This window comes from Scyliorhinus torazame, chromosome 3, assembly GCF_047496885.1.
Source record: "Scyliorhinus torazame isolate Kashiwa2021f chromosome 3, sScyTor2.1, whole genome shotgun sequence".
In the NCBI taxonomy this organism is placed as follows: Eukaryota; Metazoa; Chordata; class Chondrichthyes; order Carcharhiniformes; family Scyliorhinidae; genus Scyliorhinus; species Scyliorhinus torazame.
The window spans coordinates 251964221-251990336 of record NC_092709.1 but is presented as its reverse complement, the minus strand read 5'-3'; the positions used below and the strand labels follow the sequence as shown (position 1 = coordinate 251990336).

At 45.3% G+C, this 26116-nt stretch overlaps 1 protein-coding gene across 2 annotated transcripts in view; it reads right to left on the bottom strand.

Moving 5' to 3' along the window:
* The window catches only part of vcp (valosin containing protein), a 57765-nt gene that overhangs the window by 27222 nt on the left and 4427 nt on the right, over positions 1-26116 (bottom strand). For both annotated transcript variants that reach the window (XM_072497122.1, XM_072497123.1), the window contains exons 2-3: positions 11667-11778; positions 2798-2970 (exon numbers count right to left, since the gene is read on the bottom strand). In XM_072497122.1, the coding sequence (XP_072353223.1) occupies positions 2798-2970; positions 11667-11778 (285 nt within the window). The remainder of the gene's footprint in view (positions 1-2797; positions 2971-11666; positions 11779-26116) is intronic.

Genomic DNA, 26116 nt, shown 5'->3' with positions numbered 1-26116 from the left:
CCAAGTACAATTACTTGTCTGTAAAGAAAATATATTTTTCTGATGTACAGCAATTTGTAGACAATCCCCAACAGCAGTTTCTTACCAACCAATGAACTTATACTTTTACCTGTGCTATCATTATTTTTTTCCAACAAGAACTGACTGCAGGACACTTCCTCTCTCCTCCCCAATTCCCATGGACTTCAGTTCTGCTCGGGTCGCTGGATAGGACATTCAGTCAAATGCCTCCTTGATCAATTGTAATTTTTTGGCGACTATGGTATGATTGGCCTCTAGTTATGCTCTTCCCCACAAGAGGAAACATTCTCTCTGTATCCACTCTATCAAAGCCATACAGAATTTCAAACACCTCAATTAGATCTGTCCTCAGCCTTCTTTCTCCAAGCCTATCCAATCTTTCCACATACTTAAAAGTTCTCTAGACCAGCCAACATCCTCATAAGTCTCCTCTGTACCCTGACTAGCGCAATCACACGTTTCCTATAGTGTGGTGACAATAACTACACACAGTACTCCAGCTGCGGTCTAACTAGTGTTTTAGAGTTCCATAACCTCCCAGCTCATATATTCTATACCTTGCCTGATGAAGGCAAGTACCCCATATGCCTTAGCCACCACATCAATGTGTCAGGTCAACTTCAGGGATTTGAAGGGCATGCACTCTTAAGGTCATTCTGTCCTATACTCTGCAATATGCTATGATTTATTGCGTATTCCCTTCCCTGGTTAGCCTTCCCCAAATGCAATACCTGAAACTTCTCTGGATGTAACACAAATTGCCATTGCCCCACATACCTGACTAGTCCATTTGTATCTTCCTTCAGCTTACATCTTCATCCACTTGACCAATTATAGTATAGTTTCTAAACTTCTTAATTGTGTCTTCTACATTCAAATCATTGATACCCATTATGACAAGCCAGAAACCTAGTACAGAATCCTGTGAGACACTACATGAAAGAGCCCACCAGTCATAAACCACCATCAGCCATTACCCTTTACTTCCTGCCTACTGAGCAAACTTTGGATCCAGCTTGCCATTTTTCCTTGGTGTCATTAGCTTTTAATTTCATAACCAGTTTGTCATATGGAACCTTATCATAAGCCTTTCTAAAATCCATACAAACGTTACCAAATAATAATAATCTTTATTGCCACAAGTATGCTTACATTAACACTGCAATGAAGTTACTATGAAAAGCCCCTAGTCGCCACATTCCGGCGCCTGTTCGGGTGAGGGAGAATTCAGAATGTTCAAATCACCCAACAGCACATCTTTCATGATTTGTGCGAGGAAACTGGAGGACGTGGAGGAAACCCACGCAGACACAAGGAGAATGTGCAGACTCCACACAGACAGAGACCCAAGCCGGGAATCGAACCTGGGACCCTGGAGCTGTGAAGCAACAGTGCTACCCACTGTGCTACCCGAAATCATTACCCTCATTAACCTTTCTTGTTAGCTCCTCAAAAAATGCTAGTCAAACACTACCTTAACAAATCCATGCGGACTGTCTTTGATTAATCGGTGTCCTTCTCAATTAAGATTTATCCTGTCCCACACAATGGCCAGAATTCTCTGGCTGCTGGGATTCTCTTTTCCCTGCCAGAAGCGCACCCCCACCCGTGGGTTTCCCGGTGGCGTGGGGTGGCACCAATGAGAAATCCTATTGACAAGCAATGGGGAGAGAATCTCGCCGCCAACACCACCAAAAAACATGTGGCTCGATGACCGGAGAATCCAGCCGATATTTTTCGAATAACATTCCCACCACTCAATTTAGGCTGACTAGTCCATAATTACTCACCAGGGGCTAAACAGCTGGCTTGTAAAGCAGAACAAGGCGAGCAGTGCAGGTTGAATTCCCGTACCAGCCTCCCCAAACAGGCGCCGGAATGTGGCGACTAGGGGCTTTTCACAGCAACTTCACATTTGAACCCGACTTGTGACAAGAAGTGATTTTCATTTCATTTTATCCCTTTATCCCTCTTTAACCAATGGTACAATGTTAACTGTGCTCCCGTCCTCTGGCACAACACCTGCAGGCAGAGAGGATTGGAAAATGATGGTCAGAGCCACCATCATTTCTTGTCTTGCTTCTATCAATAGCTAGGTTACATTGGTCTAGACCTCGGATTTATTCACTTCCAAAGATGTTAAATCCCAGAAAACTTACTCTCTCACTACGTTAATTTCATCTAATAATTCAGTCTTCCTCGGATTGCAATGTCTGTATCGGCCCACTCTTTTATGTAAACAGACACAGAGTATTCATTCAGAGACAAAACCATGTCCTCCGCCTCCACATACCGATTACTCACATAGATCCTACTCTTTCTTTAATTATCCCCCTTCTCTTTATGCATTAAAAATCTTTGGGTTTTCAATTTACCTGGAAATATTTTGTCATACCCTCATTTTTCTTTCCCAATGTTCCTTTTAATTTCACCCTATACCTTTTACACTCCTCCATGTCTTCTGCAGTATCGAGCTCTCTGCATGATACAAGCTTTCCTTCCCTTTCTCCTCTCTTTTGCGCCCCCTGATATTCTGGAGGCCTCTAGATTTGTTAGTCTCACCCTTTTTCTTTAAAGGGAACATACTTGCTCTGAACTCTTAATATCTTTTCTTTGAATGTCTGTCACTGATCTGGCACTGAGTTAGTTTCAAGTTGCGGTTTCCAGTCCATTTTAGCCAAATCACTTCTCAGCTGAGTAAAATTAGATTGTCCCCAATTGAGAACTGTTATTTCTGGATTGAATGTTTTCTTTTCCCAAACAGATAAATGTTTACCTCACAATGTCACCCAGTCTGACTCTTAAGTTGTTGCGCACAACCCTGTTCATGCGAACTTTCTCATCTGAACATGTATCATCTGATAGAACAATGCAAACCGTCTCCCGTCTCTTCTTTCCTTTCAGCAATACTGTATCGCCTCTGAAAAGTTGAAGTTCATCCATCTTCGCCTGTCAAATAATAGATTTTAGTTCAGTTAATGAGAAATAACCATAAAATTGTTAATTTTTTTAGCAAATAGAACATAGAACATACAGTGCAGAAGGAGGCCATTCGGCCCTTCGGGTCTGCACCGACCCACTTAAGCCACCCTACCCCCGTAACCCCATCGAACCTTTTTGGTCACGAAGGGCAATTTATCATGGCCAATCCACCTAACTTGCACGCCTTTGGACTGTGGGAGGAAACCAGAGCATCCGGAGGAAACACACGCAGACAAGGGGAGAACGTGCAGACTCCGCACAGACCGTGATCCAGCGGGGAATCGAACCTGGGACCCTGGCGGTGTGAAGCCACAGTGCTATGCACTTGTGTTACCGTGCTGCCCCAAGGCAAATCTCAAGTCATTGTTCACAGTTTAAGGTGCTAATGTTGCAAAGCAAATTTACTGGGAGATCGAAAAAAGAAAGGATTTTTGAAAAATTTTCTAACAAATCTCCCCAGAAATAATTTATTTAATCTGTCCTGGAAAAGTTACACCTAAGTTAGGGAAAATCAGTTCTTTAATGCTAATTACATCTGGCTCCATATATCAACAGCTGCTTGTTTTTAAAAATTTGTTAAATAAACTCTTTGTAAGATAGCATATTTAAGCAGAATATTTTGGTAAAACTAAATTCAGAATTTTGTTCTAATCCTCCAAACTGGAATACGCCAGTGGTTGCATTCCTTGCAAAAATTGCAATTTTTTGCAATATGAAAATGGGAATTTCTGCAATTATTTATGATACAATTGCCCCTTTGGCGTCCAGGGATGTACAGGTTAGGTGGGGTTTTGGGGTTAGGGCGAGAGTGTGGGCCTCTGTAGGGTGCTCTTTCAGAGGGTCCAAATGGCCTCCTCCTGCACTGCAGAGATTCTATGATTCTATGGACAACACATTTGAGGGACTCAGTGAAGCACTCTCACAAAACTCACAGCAAAAAAAAAAAAATTGAGTGGCTTTGAGCAATTCCTTTAAGGTCCACTGGTTAGGTCTCAAAAAGGAGAAAGCGAAAATGTCATGTTCCACACATGCTTACTTGAAGACTGTAATCAGTTTCTCACAGTTAGCAGGAGCCCATTTTAAATATTCAAATAGCCCCTATGGTTCCTATGGTCTGACAAAATAGATTACAATTCACATGATGCCACAAAACATTTCCCTTATTTCAAGAACAAAAGAACTGCTGTTCTAGCTGTATAACAAATTTGTGCATGCCAGCCAAACATACACAAAGTGACCAACTTGTGGAAGTTGGAATGCTATTTTTTGGATGGGTCACAATGCACAATGTTTGGGTGGTGAAGCAAGAGCCAAAGCAGTGAAACAATAAAATACAAATATAACAAAAAATGGACACAGATAAAAGGACACCAAATTACAGATTAATATTTCACAGTTCAAAACTGATAAGGTGCCACATCAAAGGTTATTGCAGAAAATGAAAGTTCATGGCATAGGGGGCAACACTGGCATTGATAGAAGATTGCCTAGCCAACAAGAAACAAGGTAGGGATATAGGAGTCTCTTACTGGTTGGCAGGATGTAACAAGTGGTATGCCACTCAGGAACGCTAATGGAATGTTGGCCCGTATTTCAAGGGATTGGAGTAGGGAAGTCTTGCTGCAACTGCACAAGGTACTGATAAGACCACACCTGGAGTACTGTTGAGCAGTTTTGGTCCCCTTATTTAAGGAAAGATATTATTTCATTGGAGGCGGTTCAGAAAAGCTTCACTAGGATGATCCCCATTGTGGATGGATTGTCTTATGAGGAATGGTTAAACAGGTTGGGATCTATTCATTGGAATTTAAATGAATGAAAGGTGATTTCATTAAAATATATAGGATATTTTAGGGGCGTGACAGGGTAAACGTGGAGGGGATGTTTCCCCTCATGGGACAGTCTAGGACCAAAGGACACAGTCTCGGAATAAAGGGGTGCCAATTTAAGATTGACACAGGGCAGAGAGATCTCCACCCCAACAGGACTCGCCTACGAGGGATCAGCGAGACAAAGGCTAAAATGTCTGCCCCCTCACCTGCCTGCAACTTGGGCTGGTCCGACACCCCAAAGTTGGCTTCTAGGAGACCAGGCTCCACGTGCGCATGCAAACCCCCGAGATTGTGCTAAATACCTCCCGCCAATGCTTTTCCGGCTTCGGGCAGACCAAAACATATGAATGTGGTTTGAGGGGCCTCTCCCACATCGCTCACAGACATCCTCCACCCCTCAAACAGCCAGCTCATCTTTGACTTTGAGAGGTGCGCCCTATACACGACTGTCAGCTGTATCAGCCACAGCCTCGCACAAGGTTGAGACATGCACCCTCCACAGCACCTCACACCACAGTCCCTCTTCCATCGCTACCCCCCCCCCCCCCCCCCCCCCCCAGCTCTTCCTCCCACATCGCCTTAATCCCCTCCATTGACACCCTGTCCTCCTCCAGATCCTCCCATGGATCGCCAATATGACCTCCTCACTGACAGCACCGCCTCCAGCAACAAGGAGGCCTGCGCTATCGGAAAGGTTGGGAAAACCTCTCCTTGTAAAATCTCGAACCCAGAGGAGGTGTCTAAACCCTTCCCCCTCTGCCAACCCGTACTGCTCTCCCAGCTGCTTCAAGCTCGCGAACCGTCCACCAAGAAACAAATCCTTAATTTCCTTAATCCCCCTCTTGTCCCATGTCCGAAACCTCGATACATCCTCCCCGCCCATGATTCCCCCAATCGACAGCCCCGACCCGGCACCCAGCTTAAAATGTTGCCTAAACTGCCTCAAGATATTAAATGACTACCACCACCGGACCCAACTTACCCAGTGCCATCGGGAGTGGCGCCGTTGCCAGTGCTCGCAACCCCGACCCCCTCTACGAGCCCTCCTCCATCTTAACCCATTGGGTTTTCCACTCCTTAGTCCAGCCTGCACGTTCCCCACATTTGCCACCCAATAATAGCACAGTACTTTTGGGAGGACTAGCCCCCCGCTCCCCCGCCCTGTCTGCAAGACCATATTCCGAATCCTGAACACCTTCCTCCCCACAATAAACAAGATCCATTTTTTCACCTCCTTGAATGATTCCATTCCATCCAAAAGACCGGCAGACATTGGAATAGGAACAATAATCGTGGCGACACATTTATTTTAACTGCCTGCATCTGGCCCGCCAATGACAGAAGTAAAGTTGTCCCACCATGACAAATTGAACGTCACATTCCTCACCAAACTAGTAAAATTATAGTATCCCGGGCCACCTGTAGCCCCAGGTACCTAAAGTGGGTTGCCGCCAGGCAAAATGGCAGCGCCCCATCCCCTTCCACAACTCTTGAGCTCCTAAACGTGATGGCCAAAGGCTCGATAGCCAGTGCAAACAGCAGGGGGGCACAGGACACCCTTGTCTTGTACTGTAGAGCAAAGTACCCCGAGTTCATATCATTAGTGCAGACACTTGTTGGCTCCTTGTACAACAATCGTACCCATGCGGCGAACCTCAGCCCAATTGCAAATCTTTTCAATACAGCCATCAAATAACCCCACTCTACCCGATCAAACGCCTTCTTTGCATCCAGTGCCACCACCACCTCTCTCCTATCCCGCCGCCGGAGACAGGATCACATTCAGCAGCCTCCTCACATTCAGCCTTTCCTTCATGAACTCCGTCTGATCCTCTCCAATCACATTCAAAAGAGCCTTCCAGCCAAAACCGTTGCCAATATCTTAGCATCCACATTCAATAGGTCTATGGGTCTATATGACCCACATTCCACCGGGTCCTTATCCTTCTTTTAACAGCAGGGAAATCGAAGACTGTCCAACGTCTGTGGCAAGACACCCTGACCTATTGCGTCCTTGAACATTCCCACCATCAGAGGTGCCAACTTATCCTTAAATTTCTTACAGTATTTCACTGAGAATCCGTCAGGTCCCACCATCTTCCCTGCCCGCATCCTCACAATTGCCTCCTTGACTTCCTGCTCCCCTACCGACCCCGCCAAGCCTGCCCTATCCATTTCACCCAACCTCGGGTAATCCAACCCGTCCAGGAACGCCCCCCATCTCTCGCTCCTCTGCCGGTGGCTCTGACCTACATGACTTCTTAAAGAACTCTTCAAAGACTTTATTGATCTGCTCAGGGGCCACCACCAGCTTCCCCATCTTGTCCCACAACTGAACTATCTCCCTCGCCGCTGTCTCCCTCTGGACCTGGCCGGCCCTACCGTCTCCACATGCTCCTCCCCCTCACCTTTCTCAACTGCCGCACCGCTTTCCCTGCGGACAACTGGTTGAACTTCGCCTGAAGCTGGCCAGGAGGATCGGGTCCCCCGCGTATCTCCTATCCACCTCCAGTATCTCCTCTTAGCAATTTTTGGTGCTCCTCTCTCCCCTCCTTGTCCATCTTAGCCTTGAATGAAATCAACCCCCCACCCCACCCTCGCGTTTGACTTCAGAACTTCCCCGTGCAATTAAACCCCACATATTCTTCGATCATCTTCCCAATCATGTCGCAAAAACTCCGGTCCCCTAACTCCACGTCCATTCTCCACCCCAGCCTTGGAGCCATCCCCTTCTCCAGAACCACATCCACCCAATGCAACGCATGGTCCAAAATTAATTTCGCTGAATACTCCGACCCATTAACCCCTACCAATAACTCCTTCCCCAGCATGAAAAAGTCTGTTCCGGAGTACACTTTATGTACCGGGGGGGGAAAAACAAACCCCCACAAATACAAAACAATTACGCATCCTGAAACAAGAGATAAGGCTGTACACAACATTTCACCCTTCAGTCCGAAGCCAAACCCCATTCCCACCTGGGTCCCTGGTGCTGTGATGCAGCAGTGCTAACCTCTGTGCCCCGCGCCACCCCTCTTATTTCAACCCCAGTCCTTCAGCTTTCACCAACACCTTCTCTGCATCCACTGTCTCGAAGTAGAAATCCCTCGAATTGTAGGTCACCGTCAGCTTTGCTGGGTAGACCACGCCAAACATTACACCATTGCTGAAGAGTGCCGTCTTGCCCCAACAAAAGGCCGCCCGCCATTTCACAGCTCCACAGTTAAGTCCTGGTATATACGAATACCAGCTCCTTCCCACTTCACCTCAAGCCTTTGCTTTGCCCAACTCAGGATCTTTTCCCCAACATGGAATTGTGGAAACAAATTAGGACAGCCCTTGGCTGCTCATTGGCCTTCGGCTTGAGCCACTGGTGAGCCCTGCTCAGTTCATACCAGGAGGGTTCTTCCCCCTACCCAACAACTCCTCCAGCATCTTTGCGAAGTACTCAGTTGGCCTAGGGGCCTTCCACCCACTCTGGCAAGCCCACTATTCTGCAGCCTTGACCTATTCTCCAGGTCCTCCACCTTGGCTCGGAGTCCTTTGATGGCCTCCACCACCCTCCGCAGCTCCTCACCCATTGAGGTAAACTAGTCACTATGTGCAACAGAGCTTCCTCCACTCCTTCAACTTCTCTCCTTGCTCCCTCAGTCAATGTCTTCAACATCGCTGCCTTCAGCAGGGCCCATCGCCTCCACCACCAACTCCTTCATCGCAGCCATCATGTCCTTTCGCATCACCATGTGCTTGGTGAACTGCCTCTCAAATTATCCCACCATCTCCTCGGTCAGAGTTTCCACTGTGAAGGGTGCGGCCCCACCCACCCACCCACCCACCCAGCAATCCCACCTCCGTCATCTTTCCTGCTGCCGGGCTGCCCTGTTCATTCGACGGCAAACTTATACTCACCCCCTTCTTCCGAGCAAAGTTTTTCTGGGTCTTTGACATTCCCCACCCCTGTCTTCCTGCACCAGCTTATTCAAAAACTGCCCCTGGAACCGGGCATTAAACTCCAGAAACCAGAGCCTCGAGCAGGAGCTACCCAACATGCGACTTCCATCTACATAGTGTTGGGTGGGGTTTCTGGGTTGTAGGGATAGGGTGGAGGTGTTGACCTTGGGTAGGGTGCTCTTTCCAGGAGCCGGTGCAGACTCAATGGGCCGGGTGGCCTCCTTCTGCACTGTAAATTCTATGACATGCTGCCACCGCAAGTCCCGTAAGTTACGGTTCTTAAATGAATACTTTGTGCTTACCTTCACAAAAGAGGGAGCTGATGAACATAGTTATGGAGGAAAGGTGTGAAATGTTTGATGGGCAAAACATAGAGAGAGCACAAATATAAAAGGCTCATATAAAATATATACAGTATTTTTAAAAAGGGAATTCAGCGGCTCTGACATCATTTTACAATATTCACTGCCTCCAGGGGTGGTGCCAGAGGATTGTCAATATAGTGCCATTATTTAAAAAGAGAGGAATTATGGGTCTGTAAAGTGGTTAGAATTGCAAAATGGTAACAGAACCGAGACAGCCACTTGGCCTGCTGCATCTATACTGGTTCTCTGCAAGAGCAACTTCACGTCGACCCATTTCCCCACGGCACTGAAAATGCTTTCACCGGAGATAATTATTCAATTCTCATTTGATCAGACTCTCAGACTGAGCATTTCAGATCCTAACCATGAATTGCATAAAAACTTTTTCATCTTATCACTGTTGTGGGCAAATTATTCAAATCAATTTTTTAAAAAAGTTTTATTAAAGTTTGAATTTTATAAAACACAAGATAAACAGATCCATACAAATTAAATACCGTTTACAAACCCCTTTCCTTGAAGAGAAAAAAAAATCCCCCCCCCCCCCCCCCTCGACTGTCACCAATTCCTACAGATAAAAGACAACAGTCGCCACCTCCGGTCTGCTCGGGGCCAGGTCCCGACCAAGACAGCCACCAACCCCGCTTCTAGGACAAGGCACTTACAAGCCCTTAGATACACTCAGATGCAGCCCCCCCCATCCCACCCTCATAATCCTGAAAATATTCCGTCCTCAAGCAGGTCCAACAAATCCAAATCAATTTTGAAAAGCAGTATATAAACCTTCATTTAGAAAGACAAAAGGCAAATTAGGAAAGGCAGCATGGATCTGTCACGATAGATGTTTAGATATGGATTTTAGCAAGGCTTTTTTGAAAAGGTGCCACTCAGCAGACAGCTTGGGGTAAATTATTAGTTGGGCAGAAAAATGGAATTCAATCTTGAGAAGTGTGAGGCAATGCATTTTGGGAGATGAAACATGACAAGGGAATATACAATAAATGGGAGATACTAATTGGTGTGGAGGAACAGAGAAACCTCAGCGCCTGTGTCCACCATTCCTTAAAAGTAGCGGGACAAGTCGATAATGTGGTTAAGAGAGCAAAGGCATACTTTCTAGCCGAGGCACAGAATATCAGAGTAGGGAGGTTATGCAAGGAGTGTATACAACCCTAGTTGGACCACAAGCTTGAGTACTGTGCACAGTTCTGATCACCACATTTCAAGAGATATGATTTGCGCTGGAGAAAGTACAAAAGAAGATTTACAAGGATGTTGCCATCACTGGAAAATTTTAGCTGCAAGGAAAGAAAACATTAGTATGAACAGGAATAGACAATACAGTGAAACGAGCCTGCTCCACCATTTAATACAATCATGGCTGATCTTTGGCTTGGATTGACTGTTTTTACTAAACAGAGCAGGTTGAGCAGTGACTGAATTGAGGTGTATAAAATTATGAGAAGCCTAAATAGAGTAAGAGGGATGGCTATTTACCTTAGCAAAGGTATCAAATGCTAGGAGGTATAGGTTTAAAATAATTCATAGAAAGGTTGGAGAGAAAATTAGAAAACATTTTCCACAGAAGATGGTTGGGTCCTGGAACTCACTGCCTAAAAGGGTGGTAGAGGCCAAAACTCTCACTACATTTAAAAGTACTTGGATGCCGATTTGAAGAGCTGCGACCTGCAGATAATGGAGCAAGTGCAGAAAGATGGGATGAGGCTGGGTAGCTCTTCTCGACTGTCACAGATGTAATGTCAGTAAAGAGCTGGCTTTTGCTTCCACTCCTCCTTCACCCTCCTCGCCCCTAATCTATGGGATAATATCCGATAGTATGCAGGTTAAATTTGGCTTGTGAAGCAGTCACAGATCTGACGAACCAAACTGCCTCCTCTTGAATCATACATTTTCTACAATTTTGCACAACTTACAGGAATTGCTTTTGGTGATTGTACATTCTAATAGCTTATTCACCCCAATCATTGCATTGTACTTTGTTAATAAAAATGTTTAATTTGCTCATTTTAGCATAATGAGCAGATGAATAGCAAAGTAGTATAGAGCGAAACAAAATCGAAGTGGCCCAGGTTTGCCACTGCTTCACAAGCCAAATTCAACCTGCATGCTATCGGATATTATGGCATCCCATAGCTTCGGGGAAGCAGGGGTCTTTACTGACGACTACAGCTGGAAAACATGGGCAAGGTGAGTTAGATAATTCATACCCACAAGCAATATACAAGGTCACACATCAAGAAGAATGTCTACGCAAGAGGGGATTGTTGGGCTACTGCTGTCCTTGGAACCTGTAATAGTGCACAGCTCCTTTAGATTTTGTTTGTACGGGTCTGCATGGGAACTTTTGGGTTACTGCACAACTTCACTTGAAACATTATAGTACATTTCAAGAGACACCATAAAGAAAGAACATTAGAAAGGAAATATTTAAGCCTAGATCTTTAACAGATTTAATGAATATTTGCGGGCTACACCTGCACTACCAATAGAATACCTGAGACAACGAAACCACGCTGTTGTCTTCATTAATTGCTTCATCAACAATTAGTCGATTGGGTCTGTGCTTCTGCTTCAGAATAGCAGTTGACAAGTCATCAGATTTGGACCTACAAAACAAAGAATTCTGTGTTACACATTATGCATGGTCAGAAATACAAAAAGCCCCATCGTTCAATGGAGGATTAGCATTTTAGAAGGACTTTTTGGTTGGCATGTGAAAATTTCACAGCCATCCATTTTGACTGTGAAAACCACAACTGTTTCAATTTCAGCATTACTTTTAGTAGGCCTATAGTACCAAAATTGGTAGTAAACATACATAACAGTTTAGACGATAAGATTCATTACCACTATTACCAAATTCAAGCATTTTGAACAGATTGAACAGCATTATAATTTTTAAGAACAGTCCATCATCACTCTTATTAGGCTATTACGACAGCATATTGTGAACTTTAATTCTACTGTATGTTCAAGTTATTATACTCGCTGTGTACCGCATGAAGAAAAAAAGAAAAATTACATTCTAATTTTGCTGCATCGATATAGATAATGGAGACAGCCCACATAACGTCAAAATAAATGCTACGAATCAAGTAAGTTTGTTTTCTGGATGCCAGGAGCAGTTACAATATCCACTGTACAAAGAAAAACAATTTCTAACTCTTCGCATTATTCTCTTCTCAGATCTTATTTCACAAGTTATAACTGTAAGCATTACTAACTCTTTTCTTCCATTAAAATTGTAGATATATCGTAGTTTATTATATTTGGAAGTCATATTTATGAATAAGCTCAAATTATACAAGGTTGAATCTATAAATGTATTAAAGGAGATCAAATTAACAGAGGAAAATCGCAATCACAATCAACCTCCCACGTATACCACAAAGCTTCATTTATTTTGGTCCTTAGTTTGGCAGCTTGCATATCGCAAGAAGTGGCTGATGGAATGTGAGACAGCAAATTTACATGTCATGTTTGTCTTCCAGAACCACTTGGTGCTATAGACTGCAAGTAGAGAAGGTGAGAAGCTAAAATCAAACACTAGTGTTTTGTGCTTAAACAAAGGAGATTACAATGGGATGAGAGAAGAACTAGCTAAGGTAGACTGGGAGCAAAGACTTTATGGTGAAACAGTTGAGGAACAGTGGAGAACCTTCCAAGCGATTTTTCACAGTGCTCAGCAAAGGTTTATACCAACAAAAAGGAAGGACGGTAGAAAGAGGGAAAATCGACTGTGGATATCTAAGGAAATAAGGGAGAGTATCAAATTGAAGGAAATAGCATACAAAGTAGCAAAGATTAGTGGGAGACTAGAGGGAACAGAAAGCTACTAAAAAAGCTATAAAGAAGAGTAAGATAGATTATGAGAGTAAACTTGCTCAGAATATAAAAACAGATAATAAAAGTTTCTACAAATATATAAAACAAAAAAGAGCGGCTCAGGTAAATATTGGTCCTTTAGAGGATGAGAAGGGAGGTTTAATAATGGGAGATGAGGAAATGGCTGAGGAACTGAACAGGTTTTTTGGGGTCGGTCTTCACAGTGGAAGACACAAACAACATGCCAGTGACTAATAGAAATGAGGCTATGACAGGTGAGGACCTTGAGAGGATTGTTATCACTAAGGAGGTAGTGATGGGCAAGCTAATGGGGCTAAAGGTAGACATGTCTCCTGGCCCTGATGGAATGCATCCCAGAGTGCTAAAAGAGATGGCTAGGGAAATTGCAAATGCACTAGTGATTATTTACCAAAATTTACTAGACTCTGGGGTGGTCCCGGCGGATTGGAAATTAGCAACCGTGACACCACTGTTTAAAAAAGGAGGTAGGCAGAAAGCGGGTAATTATAGGCCAGTGAGCTTAACTTCGGTAGTAGGGAAGATGCTGGAGTCTATCATCAAGGAAGAAATAGCGAGGCATCTGGATGGAAATTGTCCCATTGGGCAGACGCACCATGGGTTCATAAAGGGCAGGTCGTGCCTAACTAATTTAGTGGAATTGTTTGAGGACATTACCAGTGCGGTAGATAACGGGGAGCCAATGGATGTAGTATATCTGGATTTCCAGAAATCCTTTGACAAGGTGCCACACAAAAGGTTGCTGCATAAGATAAAGATGCATGGCATTAAGGGGAAAGTAGTAGCATGGATAGAGGATTGGTTAATTAATAGAAAGCAAAGAGTGGGGATTAACGAGTGTTTCTCTGGTTGGCAATCAGCAGCTAGTGGTGTCCCTCAGGGATCAGTGTTGGGCCCACAATTGTTGACAATTTACATAGATGATTTGGAGTTGGGGACCAAGGGCAATGTGTCCAAGTTTGCAGACGACACTAAGATGAGTGGTAATGCAAAAAGTGCAGAGGAGGTCTGCAGAGGGATTTGGATAGGTTAAGTGAATGGGCTAGGGTCGGGTAGATGGAATACAATGTTGACAAATGTGAGGTTATCCATTTTGGTAGGAATAACAGCAAAAGGGATTATTATTTAAAATGATAAAATATTAAAACCTGCTGCTGTGCAGAGGGACCTGGGTGCGCTAGTGCATGAGTCGCAAAAAGTTGGTTTACAGGTGCAACAGGTGATTAAGAAGGCAAATGGAATTTTGTCCTTCATTGCTAGAGGGATGGAGTTTAAGACTAGGGAGGTTATGCTGCAATTGTATAAGGTGTTAGTGAGGCCACACATGGAGTATGGTGTTCAGTTTTGGTCTCCTTACTTGAGAAAGGACGTACTGGCACTGGAGGGTATGCAGAGGAGATTCACTAGGTTAATACCAGAGCTGAAGGGGTTGGATTATGAGGAGAGGTTGAGTAGACTGGGACTGTACTCGTTGGAATTTAGAAGAATGAGTGGGGATCTTATAGAAACATATAAAATTATGAAGGGGATAGGATAGATGCGGGCAGGTTGTTTCCACTGACGGGTGAAAGCAGAACTAGGGGGCATATCCTCAAAATAAGGGGAAGTAGATTTAGGACTGAGTTTAGGAGGAACCTCTTCACCCAAATGGTTGTGAATCTATGGAATTCCTTGCCCAGTGAAGCAGTAGAGGCTCCTTCATTAAATGTTTTTAAAGATAAAGATAGATAGTTTTTTGAAGAATAAAGGGATTAAGGGTTATGGTGTTCAGGCCGGAAGTGGAGCTGAGTCCACAAAAGATCAGCCATGATCTCATTGAATGGTGGAGCAGGCTCGAGGGGCCAGATGGCCTACTCCTAGTTCTTATGTTCTAGAGCCAAGATGCAACAAGTCCACAGCAATTCTGATTACAATTCTCCAAATGAAGCTATAACTGCACATTCATGCGCTTTCCAAATAGTGGTTTATGGAAAGCTATTATTATATATTTGCTTTTTGCTGGGCAATGAACATGCAAAACACAAGGTTTGGCTTTGAAATGGATGAGAAAAATATATACAAAATGTACATAATCAGCCAGCTCCAAATATTCCTGTGATTCATTGGAGAGATCCATATTCAGCAATTTGGAGATTTTTTAACCACCAATAGGGTTGTGGCACTTTACATTACAGCAAGATAAAGATGAACAATTTTAACATCTTGCTTCTGGGCAAAAACAGTGCAATACTTATTTCTGCATCAGTTTGAGAGAGACTCTCATAAAAAATCCATGAAAACCCAGTTATTCAGCACATAAAAGGCATAAAGCATGGTAAAGCAAATAGAGATGGGGTAGAACAAATCATTCTAGGGAAGGGACTACGGTTATTGTGACATTTGCACAATTCAGTCAACTGAAAAGCTTCCTGAAACATGTAGCTAACAAACTACTTACTTCATTTCCACAATGTTCTCTGTGAACTCATAATAAAAAAATAATAAATTTTTAAAAGTAAGGGGGCAATTTAGCGTGGCCAATCCACCTAACCTGCACATCCTTGGGTTGTGGGGGTGAAACCCACAAGGACACATGGAGAATGCGCAAACTCTACACACAGACAGTTACCCGGGGACGGGATCAAACCATGGTCCTCAGCGTCATAGGCAGCAGTGCTAATCACAGCCCCTTCTGTGAGCTCATACTTGTATTTTAGTACAAACCAAACCTTGGAAACTGCAATTTTGCCTCCCAAAAACATACATGATTCTTTAGACAAGGTGGCAAATACCTGTAATTGCCTCCAACTGTAGAATGCAAGTAAATCATACTGTCTAGAGGGAGTATATCTGGCATCAATGCAAGGTGGTTTGGCAACTAATTTGTTGTTGGACATGATGACAGTGAGAAATACGTAATGTACTGTAGGTTGAGCATCCGTATCCGAAACTCCGAAAAATATCAAAAGCCACTTTTTTTTTAAAAATGTGCCGTGACGTCACGAGTGGGAAATCCTACAAAGCTCCCGGGCGATGTGCAGTTCCCAACGCACGCCACACATGCGCAGTTGCCAAGGTTCCGCACATGCAGTCCTCACCACACAAGCACAGCTCCCAAAGCACGCCACACATGTGCAGTATATTCCAAAATCTGATAAATTCCAAAACCTGATACACATTTGGCCCCAACCATTTCGGATAAAGGGTTTTCAACCTGTACACGGTGATGCAGTATGAGTTTAACATGAAGCAACACCTGCTCACATATTAACATACAATGCATCAAATGATTTGTACATTCATTAACCCTCAAGCCAGACAAGTTCCAGACATGAGAGAGAGAGAGAGAGTGCGCGCGAGCGAGAGACACAACCATCTAAAGACACAACTCAGTAGTGATGGAATAGTATTCACTTGCCGACGAGCACAGCTCCAACGATCTTCAAGAGTCTCAACACCACCCAGAACAAAGAAGGCCACTTGAAGAACCCCGTCCACCACTTTAAACACTCACTCCCTTCCACCATCGACTCTCAGTGGCAACAGCGTGTACAATCGACAAGGTGCACTGCAACTCAGGGCAGCATAGTGGCGCAGTGGGTTAGCCCTGCTGCCTCATGGCACCGAGGTCCCAGGTTCGATCCCGGTTCTTGATCACTGTCTGTGTGGAGATTGCACATTCTCCCCGTGTTTGCGTGGGTTTCACCCCCACATCCCAAAGATGTGCAGTGTAGGTGGATTGGCCACGTTAAATTGCCCCTTAATTGGAAATAATTAATTGTGTACTCTAAATTTATTTAAAAAAAAGATGCACTGCAACTCATCAAGGCTCCACAGCACTTTCCAAACCTCTATTATCTAGAAGGACAAGGGCAACAGATGCATGGGACACCATCATTTTCAAGTTCCCCACCAAGCCATGCATCATCTCGACTTGGAACTATACCACTGTCCCTGGGTCAAAATCCTGGCACTCCCTTCAAAACAGCACTGTGGGCATACCTGCATCGCATAACTGCAGCTCACCACCACCTTCTCAACAGAAATGAGGGATCAGCAACCAATGCTGGCTCAATCGGCAATGCCCACGTGCCAATTCATGTGCAGTTGGCAACTTATTGACCCATGGTTTTATATATATACATTTTTTTAAAAATGTGTTTTATTTGTTCAACTTTTCCTTTTTGTTCTACTAATCTTAAAAAATGTAATAAAGCATTAGTTCTTTTTTAAAGCTATTTTTACAAAGTCTGGTGATGGCAACATTTCAGTTTCACATCAAACAGCTTTGTTTCAGTTGGAAGTATTTCATCTCACCTCATTGCTTGTACCATGGCAGGACCACTTCCATAAAATTTAAATCTATGTTTTCATTGATTGCATATATCTCAAGTCGCTCATTATCCAGCAAAGGGATAACACTCTTAATAAACCCATTAAAATTAAAATAGGCAAAAGGAGCAAGGAGAGCTATCAACAACAAAAAGAGGACTGAACGGTCAGTGTGGGAATCATTCCACAGTCCAGCTCTAATGTGGTCTATTGCTCCAGGTAAGTAGGGACTAAGGGTAGATTAATAGAAAATAAGTTAAATCTTGTAATTTAATTGTGATGTTTCCCCCCCCCCCCCAACAGTAATCAGATATTCTTTATTCAATTACACATGTATAATCTTTTCCATTGTATCTATCATTGGTGATCAAGGATGTGCATTTATATAGCACCATTACATAGTAAAATGCCCCACAGTGCTTTACAGGAGTGTTATCAAACAGAATTTGACACCAATCCACATATGATGCTATTTGGGCAGATGACAAGGGAAAAAGAGAGGTAGAGAAGGAGATGGGTTTATGGAGGGCAGTTTAGAGCCAAGGTAGCTGAAGACACAGAAGTCAGTGGTGCAACAATGAAAATCAATGATGCTATAATAAGTCCACGGAGGCAGAAGTCCCGTCACCAGAATTCCTTTTATTTACAAACCCATCAGCTGAACAGCCATGTCCATTCAGTCTGCTGTCTACACCGGGAGTGCAGTGAATCTGGCACTCCCCATCATCTACACAGAAAGGGGTTCCCTGATTGGGCCACTAATCAGGGAACTCATTCTAATTGGCCAATCTCAAATGCCTGGCCAAAGTCATTACACCTCCCATGGTCCTCGTGACTTACGGTCTCCTGCTTAGTTTTTGCGCCGGGTCCAGCTCCTCCACTTTGGCCTCCGACGTGGGGTGGGGGGGAGATAATGGCTAGGCGCCCGTCTTTTCCGATGTGAGCGCCTGAGGGGCGGTTTGCCCCTTTCCTCCGGCGGCGGGGGTACAGCTGCAGCACCATCCACGGGTGTCCATATCCGAGTCCGATGTCCTCACCAGTGGTGCCAGAGGGGTGTGAATAGTTTGTCGGGGAGGTCCTTGGTATGCTGGTCTGAGTCAGCTCCGGGGAAGGAAACAAATCTGAAGCCCGCACCTGGTCTAGAGTGTTTCTTTATTACATATTTTCCCACATGTATCTCATACGACATGTCCTGTCCTGGCCTTGATTGTTCCTGCTACCCATGTGGAGCCATTCGCCTAATTTCTGACCCATACATTTTTACCAGTGTTGAATTGCCTTTCTCGGCAAGTGCTGTCGTGGCCCCTGCATTGGGTTTCTTGGTGTCGCTCTATTCGTCCATCTAAATTCGGGAATAGTAGACTTAGCCGGGTTCGTAGTCGTCTGCCCATGAGCAGCTCTGCCGGTGCTATTCCCATTGAGGCGTGTGCGGTTGTTCTGTAGTCAAATAGCCAGCGCAACAGTTTGGTATCTAATGATGCTGCTGACTGTTCCTTCAACCCAACTTTTAAGGTCTGGATGGCTCTCTCCACCAAACCATTCAATACCGGGTGGTATGATGCCATCCTGATGTGCCGAATGCCATTCGACTTCATAAATTTTGTGAAGTCCTGGCTGGTAAAAACTGATCCATTATCCTAAACTAACACCTCCGGGATACCATGAGTTGCGAACGAGGGACGGAGTTTTTCAATGATGGTTGTTGAATTTGCAGAGTTCATTTTGTAGATGTCCATCCATTTGGAATGGGCGTCTACTATTATAAAAAACATTGAACCCATAAACAGGCTTGCAAAATTGACACGAAGTCGCGACCATGGTCTACCTGGCCATTCCCAGGGGTGCAGCGGGGCTGCCGGTGGCACCTTCTGCCCTTCTTGGCACCGACCTACCTATGCTGCTTTGTCTGTGTCCTGGCCCAGCCACCAGACATAGCTTCTGGTCAGCATCTTCATTTTTGAGACTCCAGAGTGCCCATGATGTAGTTCTGCCAGTATGACTAGATAGCCTTGACTTGGAACTATTATTCAAGACAATAGCAAGATCCTGTCTTCCATGGTGATCTGCTCTCTTCTGCTCCAGTAAGGGTAAAATTACACCTGGACCGGTCTTTCCATCTCCCCAGTCAGCACCATGTGTTTTATTTTTGATAAAACTGGGTCCCTCTGGGTCCACAAACGAATGTTTTGTGCGACCACTGGAAGGGTGTCCAGCAAATTACCGCTTACTCTATTTTGGGCACTAACGGCAGGGCGTCCGGTACTGGCAGCCTGCTTAGTGCATCGGCGTTTGCCACCCAGGTTCCTGGCCGATGCTCCAGTTGATACTGGTACGCCGCCAGTAGTAGGGCCCAGCGTTGGATCCAGGCCAAAGCTATTGGTGGTATTGCTTGGTCTTCTTTTAACAAACTCAGCAATGGCTTGTTGTCTGTAATTATAGTGAATTTTCGCTTGTACAAGTACTGGTGAAATTTCTTCACCATGAAGATCACAGCCAGTCCTTCCTTTTTTGGGCGTACTTTCGTTCTGCTGCTGCCAGCGTCCTGGAAGCAAACGCTATAGGTTGTTCCTGTCCGTTTTGCCCTGTGTGCCAAAACGACACCAATGCCATATGGAGACGCATCACATGTGAGCACCAACTCTTTCCTGGGGTCGTAGAGTGCCAAGACGTCCTCTGATGAAAGCTGTTCTTTTATCTTCTTGAAAGCAGTGTCTTGGTGGGCGGACCACTCCCAGGCTTGGCCCTTTTTTTTTTTTTTTAAAAAGTAATTGGTGGAGGGTCCAAGATGGAAGCTCTGTTCTGTATGAACTTTCCATAATATGTCACCAGTCCTAAAAAAGACCTGAACCCCTGGATTGTGGTGGGGACCGGGGCATCTTTAATCACCCTCAAAGGTCCTCCAAAAGGGTGTAGCCCTGATTTTTCAACCTTGTACCCCAGATATCTTACTTGCGGTGCTAGGAAAACCATTTTTCCCTCTTTAGGAACACGCCTGCTGCTGAAAACCTCCTAAGCTCTTCCTCCAGGTTTTGTAGGTGTTCTGCCTTTGTTTTTCCTGTAATGAGGACATCGTTCAGGTAAAGGGCGACTTGTGGTAGCCCTTGCATTGTCCTCTGGAATATCACACAAGCTGACAATACCACGAAGGGTGATCTTGCATACTGAAAAAGGCCCTTCAGGGTGTTTTATTGTTGAGAATTTTGGGGGCTCTGCATCCAGCTTCAGCTGTAGATATGCGTGGCTCATATCCAGCTTTGAAAATAGGAGTCCTCCAGTCAGCTTTGCATACAAATCCTCAATCCGGGGAATTGGGCATTTGTCCAGTTGTGAGTAGCGATTAATCGTTTGTTTGAAATCTCCACAAAGGCGGACCGAGCTGTCAGAGTAAGGATAGGCACCACGGGTGCCGCCCAATCTGCAAACTGGACCTATTTTATTATTCCCTCATGCTCCAATCGTTTTATTTCCATATCGACTTTCTGCCTTAATGCGAAGGGTACTGGTCGGGCCTTGTAGAGTTTTGGGACTGCCTCTGGATCTACATATATAATGTCGCCGTTGCTCCCTTTATTGTTCCAAGCCCTTCTCGGAAAACCTCTGGGTATTTGCACAGGAGTTCGCTCAGGCAACCATTTTCCAGCTGGATCTCTTTTAGCCAGTTTTGTCCCAATAAGCTTGGCCCCACATCTTTCACTACCATTAAAGGCAGCCTAACCAGTTGCTCTCCATAAGCCACAGTTACATGCGTCGTGCCAAAGACTCTGTGGTTCTCACATGTCCTCAGTTTTGCAGAGGTCCTGGTTAGGAATAAGGTTTGGAGTCCAGTGCGAATTTTATTGAATATTGTTTCTCCTATCACTGATACGGCTGCTCCAGTATCAACTTCCATCAGTGTGGGACGTTCATTCAACCTTATGGATAATTTAATGGGTTTTGATTTCACCATTGTTACACAATTTAGTTGCTCCTCGTCGAGAGGTAGGTGGGGCTTCTAGGGTATGCATTCTCCTGTATCCCGGCCCACGTGACCTTCTCCAAGATGATGGTTTTGGGCTTCTATTTCTCCTTTCTGGCTCCGATCTCTTGCAACAACTACAATATTTTGCCGGGCGAGAAGCTGCAGTAGCTGCAGTCTGTCTGGACCTAATTTTCCCTTGCTTGTGAGGGCACCTGCGTGTGGGCCTGGTTAACTTAGTATCCGAGTCGTTCCGGAGGGTGGCTATGCAGTTGCCTATCCCCCAGCGGTAGTCCCTTAACTCAGTTTCACTGGTATGGGTGTCTACCTCCATCGGAGTACCCTGTAACACATGCGCTCCGTTTGCCACTTTTTCCAAAGACAAAGCCAGCTGCAATGCTGGTTTGCAATCCAGCTCGGCCTCTGCTAACAGACCTTTCTGTATTGCTAAATTATTTATTCCACATACCAAACGGTCTCGGAACATCTTATTTAGCGTCAAGCCAAATTCGTAAGCCTCTGCTAATTGTTAAAAAGTTTGTAACTGAATCCCCATTGTCTCAGAATGCTGTGTAAAACCAGTACTTTCGCAGGATCAGAGGTGGCTTAGGGTCATAGTACTCTTTTACTAAGTCCGTCAATTCCTGGAAAGTTTTCGTGTCCGGTGCCTCTGGAAAAGCAAGACTGCTCATAATGGCAAAGGCTGTTGGCCTACACGCGGTCATCAGAATGACACGTTGCTTTTCATCCGGAATGTCATTTGCTCTAAAGAAGTACTTCATCCGCTCGGGCCCAGTCTTCCACAGCAGGGTCAAAAGAGTTCAACTTTCCGAATAAAGGCATTTTGCCTCTCAGTGGCTTACCCTCAACGTGCGGCAGTTGCAGACGAGCAGGTTTCTTCGGGTCGTTCCATTTTCCACGTCGCCACTGTAATAAGTCCACGGAGGCAGAAGTCCCGTCACCAGAATTCTTTTTATTTACAAACCCAACATCTGAATAACCATGACTATTCAGTCTGCTGTCTACACCTGGAGTGCAGAGGATCTGGCACTCCCTGTTATATACACAGAAAGGGGTTCCCTGATTGGGCCACTAATCAGGGAATTCTTATTCTAATTGGTCAATCTCAAAGGCCTGGCCTAAGTCATTACAGATGTGAAATAGGCTAGAATTGGAAGAATGATCCCTCAAAGTCGTAGAGCTGGTGGAAGTTAGAGAAATAGGGAGGGGGAAGATCATGGAGGAATTATAAAAGTTGAGACACTGCTCAATCAGAAGTCAGCGAGCGCTGGAATGAATGGGTCATGGTGCAACATACAACTGGGGCATCAGTTTTGGATTAGGTTAAATTTATGGAGAATGGAAGACGTGAGGCTCGCTGGTGTGCATGGAACTTGAATGCATAGTTTGTGAATATCAAAAAGTAATAAATAATGACCCATATTGGATAGAGTTTTTTTTTTTAAATGTGAAATAATTACAGTACTACCAGTAAATTATATTTCCCAATAGTGGCTCAAAAATATCAGCATAGAGCACCCCATCAAATACGATTTGCTGATTAAAACCTGTAAACATGAATAAAGATATCCATCCTTTATGCAATTTTACAGTTTGTATTGATTTTTCTTTTATGTACTTCCCAAAATGCAAGAAAACCTTTAAGTTTTGACTCAAATATCCTCTCCTTGTAGCAATTCATAAATTCCACAAATGTCGACACCCACCCAACACCTCAACCAAATGTACATTTGTACAAATGTTCACATATTTAACTGGACGATAGGGGAACTGTTTATCAAGGAGGGAGAAATCAAGGTGAAATCCATTACTACCCTCAACTGACATGCATACAGATACGTGCAAGAATCATTCCAATTTCAAATACCTGACTTGACATTTTTCAAATTAAAAATTTCAACCTACAACCTCACATTTCACTAAGAGACTAATTAATAAATAAGAATCCTCAGTGATATATTACTGGACAGCAAAGGCTGAAACGGCGAGGACCTGGGCCGGGTATGGGACAACTTCCAGTGGGTTTGAATGGAGGAGAGTCTGTGCAGGGAGTCAGGGCTGAGGGTGTTGGCAACATCACCGCTCCTGATGGCCCCGGGTAAACATTCGGGAAGTCCGGTGGTGGTGGCAACGTTGAAGATCTGGAGGCAGTTGAGGAGAACTTTAAGTTGTGGACGGGGTGCCAATTATGGGGAACCATAGGTTTGAGCCAGGGAAGTGTGATGGGAGTTTTTGGAGATGGGAGTTGGGGTATTAAAGGATTTATTTCCAGGGGCCCATTTTGCGAGGCTGGAGAAGTTTGGGTTGGAGAAGGGGGAGGCATTTAGATATCTGCAGGTCCGAGATTTCGCCAGGAAGGAGGTTCGGAGCTTCCCAATAGCGCCAGCCTCCACATTGCTGTAGGAGGTATTGACAGCAGGGGGAACGGAGAGGGCGGAGGTGTCGGCGACTTATGGGGGAAGAGTTGGGGGAGAGTATGGAGGAAGGGCTGCGGTGTGAGATGCTCCCGAGGGTGAATGTCTCAACCTTGTGCGCAAGGTTGGGGCTGATACAATTGAAGGTAGTATATGGGTCGCACCTTAGGAGGATGAAGACGAATGATTCTTTGAGGGGGTGGAGGATGTGTGTGAGCACTGTGGGAGGAGACCTGCAAATAGTGTTCACATGTTTTGATCCTGTCCGAAACTGGAGGAGTATTGGAGGGAGGTCTTTAAGGTCATCTCGGAGGTGGTGCATGAGAGGTTCGAACCAGGGCCCTTAAAAGCCATATTCGGGGTGTCGTACCAGCCTGGGCTGGTGCTTGCGGGGGCAAATATCTTGGCCTTCACCTTCGCTGATTGCCCAAAAGGTGGGTCCTGGTGGGGGTGGAGGTCAGCTTCTCCGCCCTGTGCCTCGGCTCGGTGTGGGGGGGCTGCTGGAATTTATAACGCTGGCGAAGGTAGAGTTTAGGGGAAGGATTCTACAATTCATGGGCATTGTTCATCATGCATTTTCTTTTTTTTAATAAAATATTTTTATTCTCCATTTTCTTCAGAATTTACACCTCACCAACAAACGGTAACAAATACAATGTCAATCCCGTCATCAACAACAACGATCCAATTCGCCCACCACCCTAAACAACGGCCCACCTGACAATACAAGCATCAAATAAAACAAACCCTCCCATGGTGGGAAAATAAAGTAAAGGAAAAAAGAAAAAGGAATCACCGATGATCACCATTGACATATACAGTCCACCCCCCCAAACCCCCTCCCCCCTAATATACAGTCCACCCCCCCTAATATTCAATGTCATCCAATCCCCGAAAGAGCACCGTGAATGACACCCATGAATTGTGGACACTGCCCCCCCAACCCCCCTCCCAGACTACTCCCCTCCACTTCCTCTTGTAAACTCCTCCCTCCAACCTCAGCACCTTCCCCCAACTTTTCACCTCAGCTACTCACTGGAACCCGTTCTACCAGGCTCCGATGGCCGCAGCCCCCCCCCCCCCACCCCACTCCCGTTCACTGGCCGGCTTAAACCAGCCAGCGTAGAGATCCCCGCCTGGGTCTCCTTCCCCCTTGCCCAGTCCCAGGAAAACCAAGAAATCCCCTTCAGCACACAACCCCCACATCCACCCCCAAGCCCCAAAGAACCATCATTGCAATTGAAAGTCCCATCTCTTCCCTTGTCCAAATGTATACAGAGTCGACTCATTTTAGTACATCCACCAACACGTAGAGAAAAAATAAAGTTACATGAGGCTACATCGGTACACGACCAATTCTTAATTCTGCCACAGTCCTTCTGCCGTCGCAAACTCCTCTGCTGCTTCCACCGTCCCAAAATAAAAGTCCTTGGAATTGTAGGTCACCCTCAACTTAGCTGGATATACTATGCCGCACTGCACCTTGATGATGTACAATGCCTTCCGCCTCCTCGCCAGCTCCATCGTAAAGTCCTGGTATATACATATCCAGCCCACTGCATCTCCCGCTCCTGCTTTGCCCAGCACAGGACTTTCTCCTTCACGCTATACCTATGGAAACACAGAGTTACTACTCTTGGCGGTTCACTCGCCTTTGGTATAGGCCTCCTCGACCGATGAGCCCGATCCTGTTCATATCGGGAGGAATCGTCCCCCTCCCGCAATAGCTTCGCCAACATCGTGGCAAAATACTCCAGTCGGCCTCGGGCCTTCCACCCCTTCGTGCAGACCGACAATCCTTAAATTCTATCGCCTGGATCTGTTTTCCAGGTCTTCCATTTTGGCTCGCAGACACTTGTTGGTCTCTATGACCCTCCACAACTCCTTCCCCATCGAGGTGAGTTGATCACTGTGCTGCGATAATGCGATATTGCCTCTTCCACTTCCTTCAGTGTCTCACCTTGCTCCTGCACCTCCGCCACTACGCTTGATACCGCCACCCTCACCGGGGCAATCGCCTCCTCCACCAGCACTTTCAATACCGCCCCATCTTCTGCTTCATCGCTTCCATGTGCTTTGTGAACTATTTTTCATGTTCCACAGCCATCACAGTGGTCATTTCTTCTGTTGTGACCGATGCGGCCTTCCCTGGTGCTCCAGCCTCCGCTTTCCTTACAGTTCCTGCGCTGACTTTCTCCTCCGTGCCTTCTTACAGCCTTTTCAGCTTGCATCGCCCCCGGAAGCGGGCGTTAAAACTCCGAAATTCCTATTCCTGAGCGGGAGCCCTCCAGTGTGCGGCTGCCTCCCGCCCGCCGTCCCCAGATGTCAATGTCTTTAAAAGAAAGACATGGGCCAACCTTTGCGGAGTCTGCACCCTCC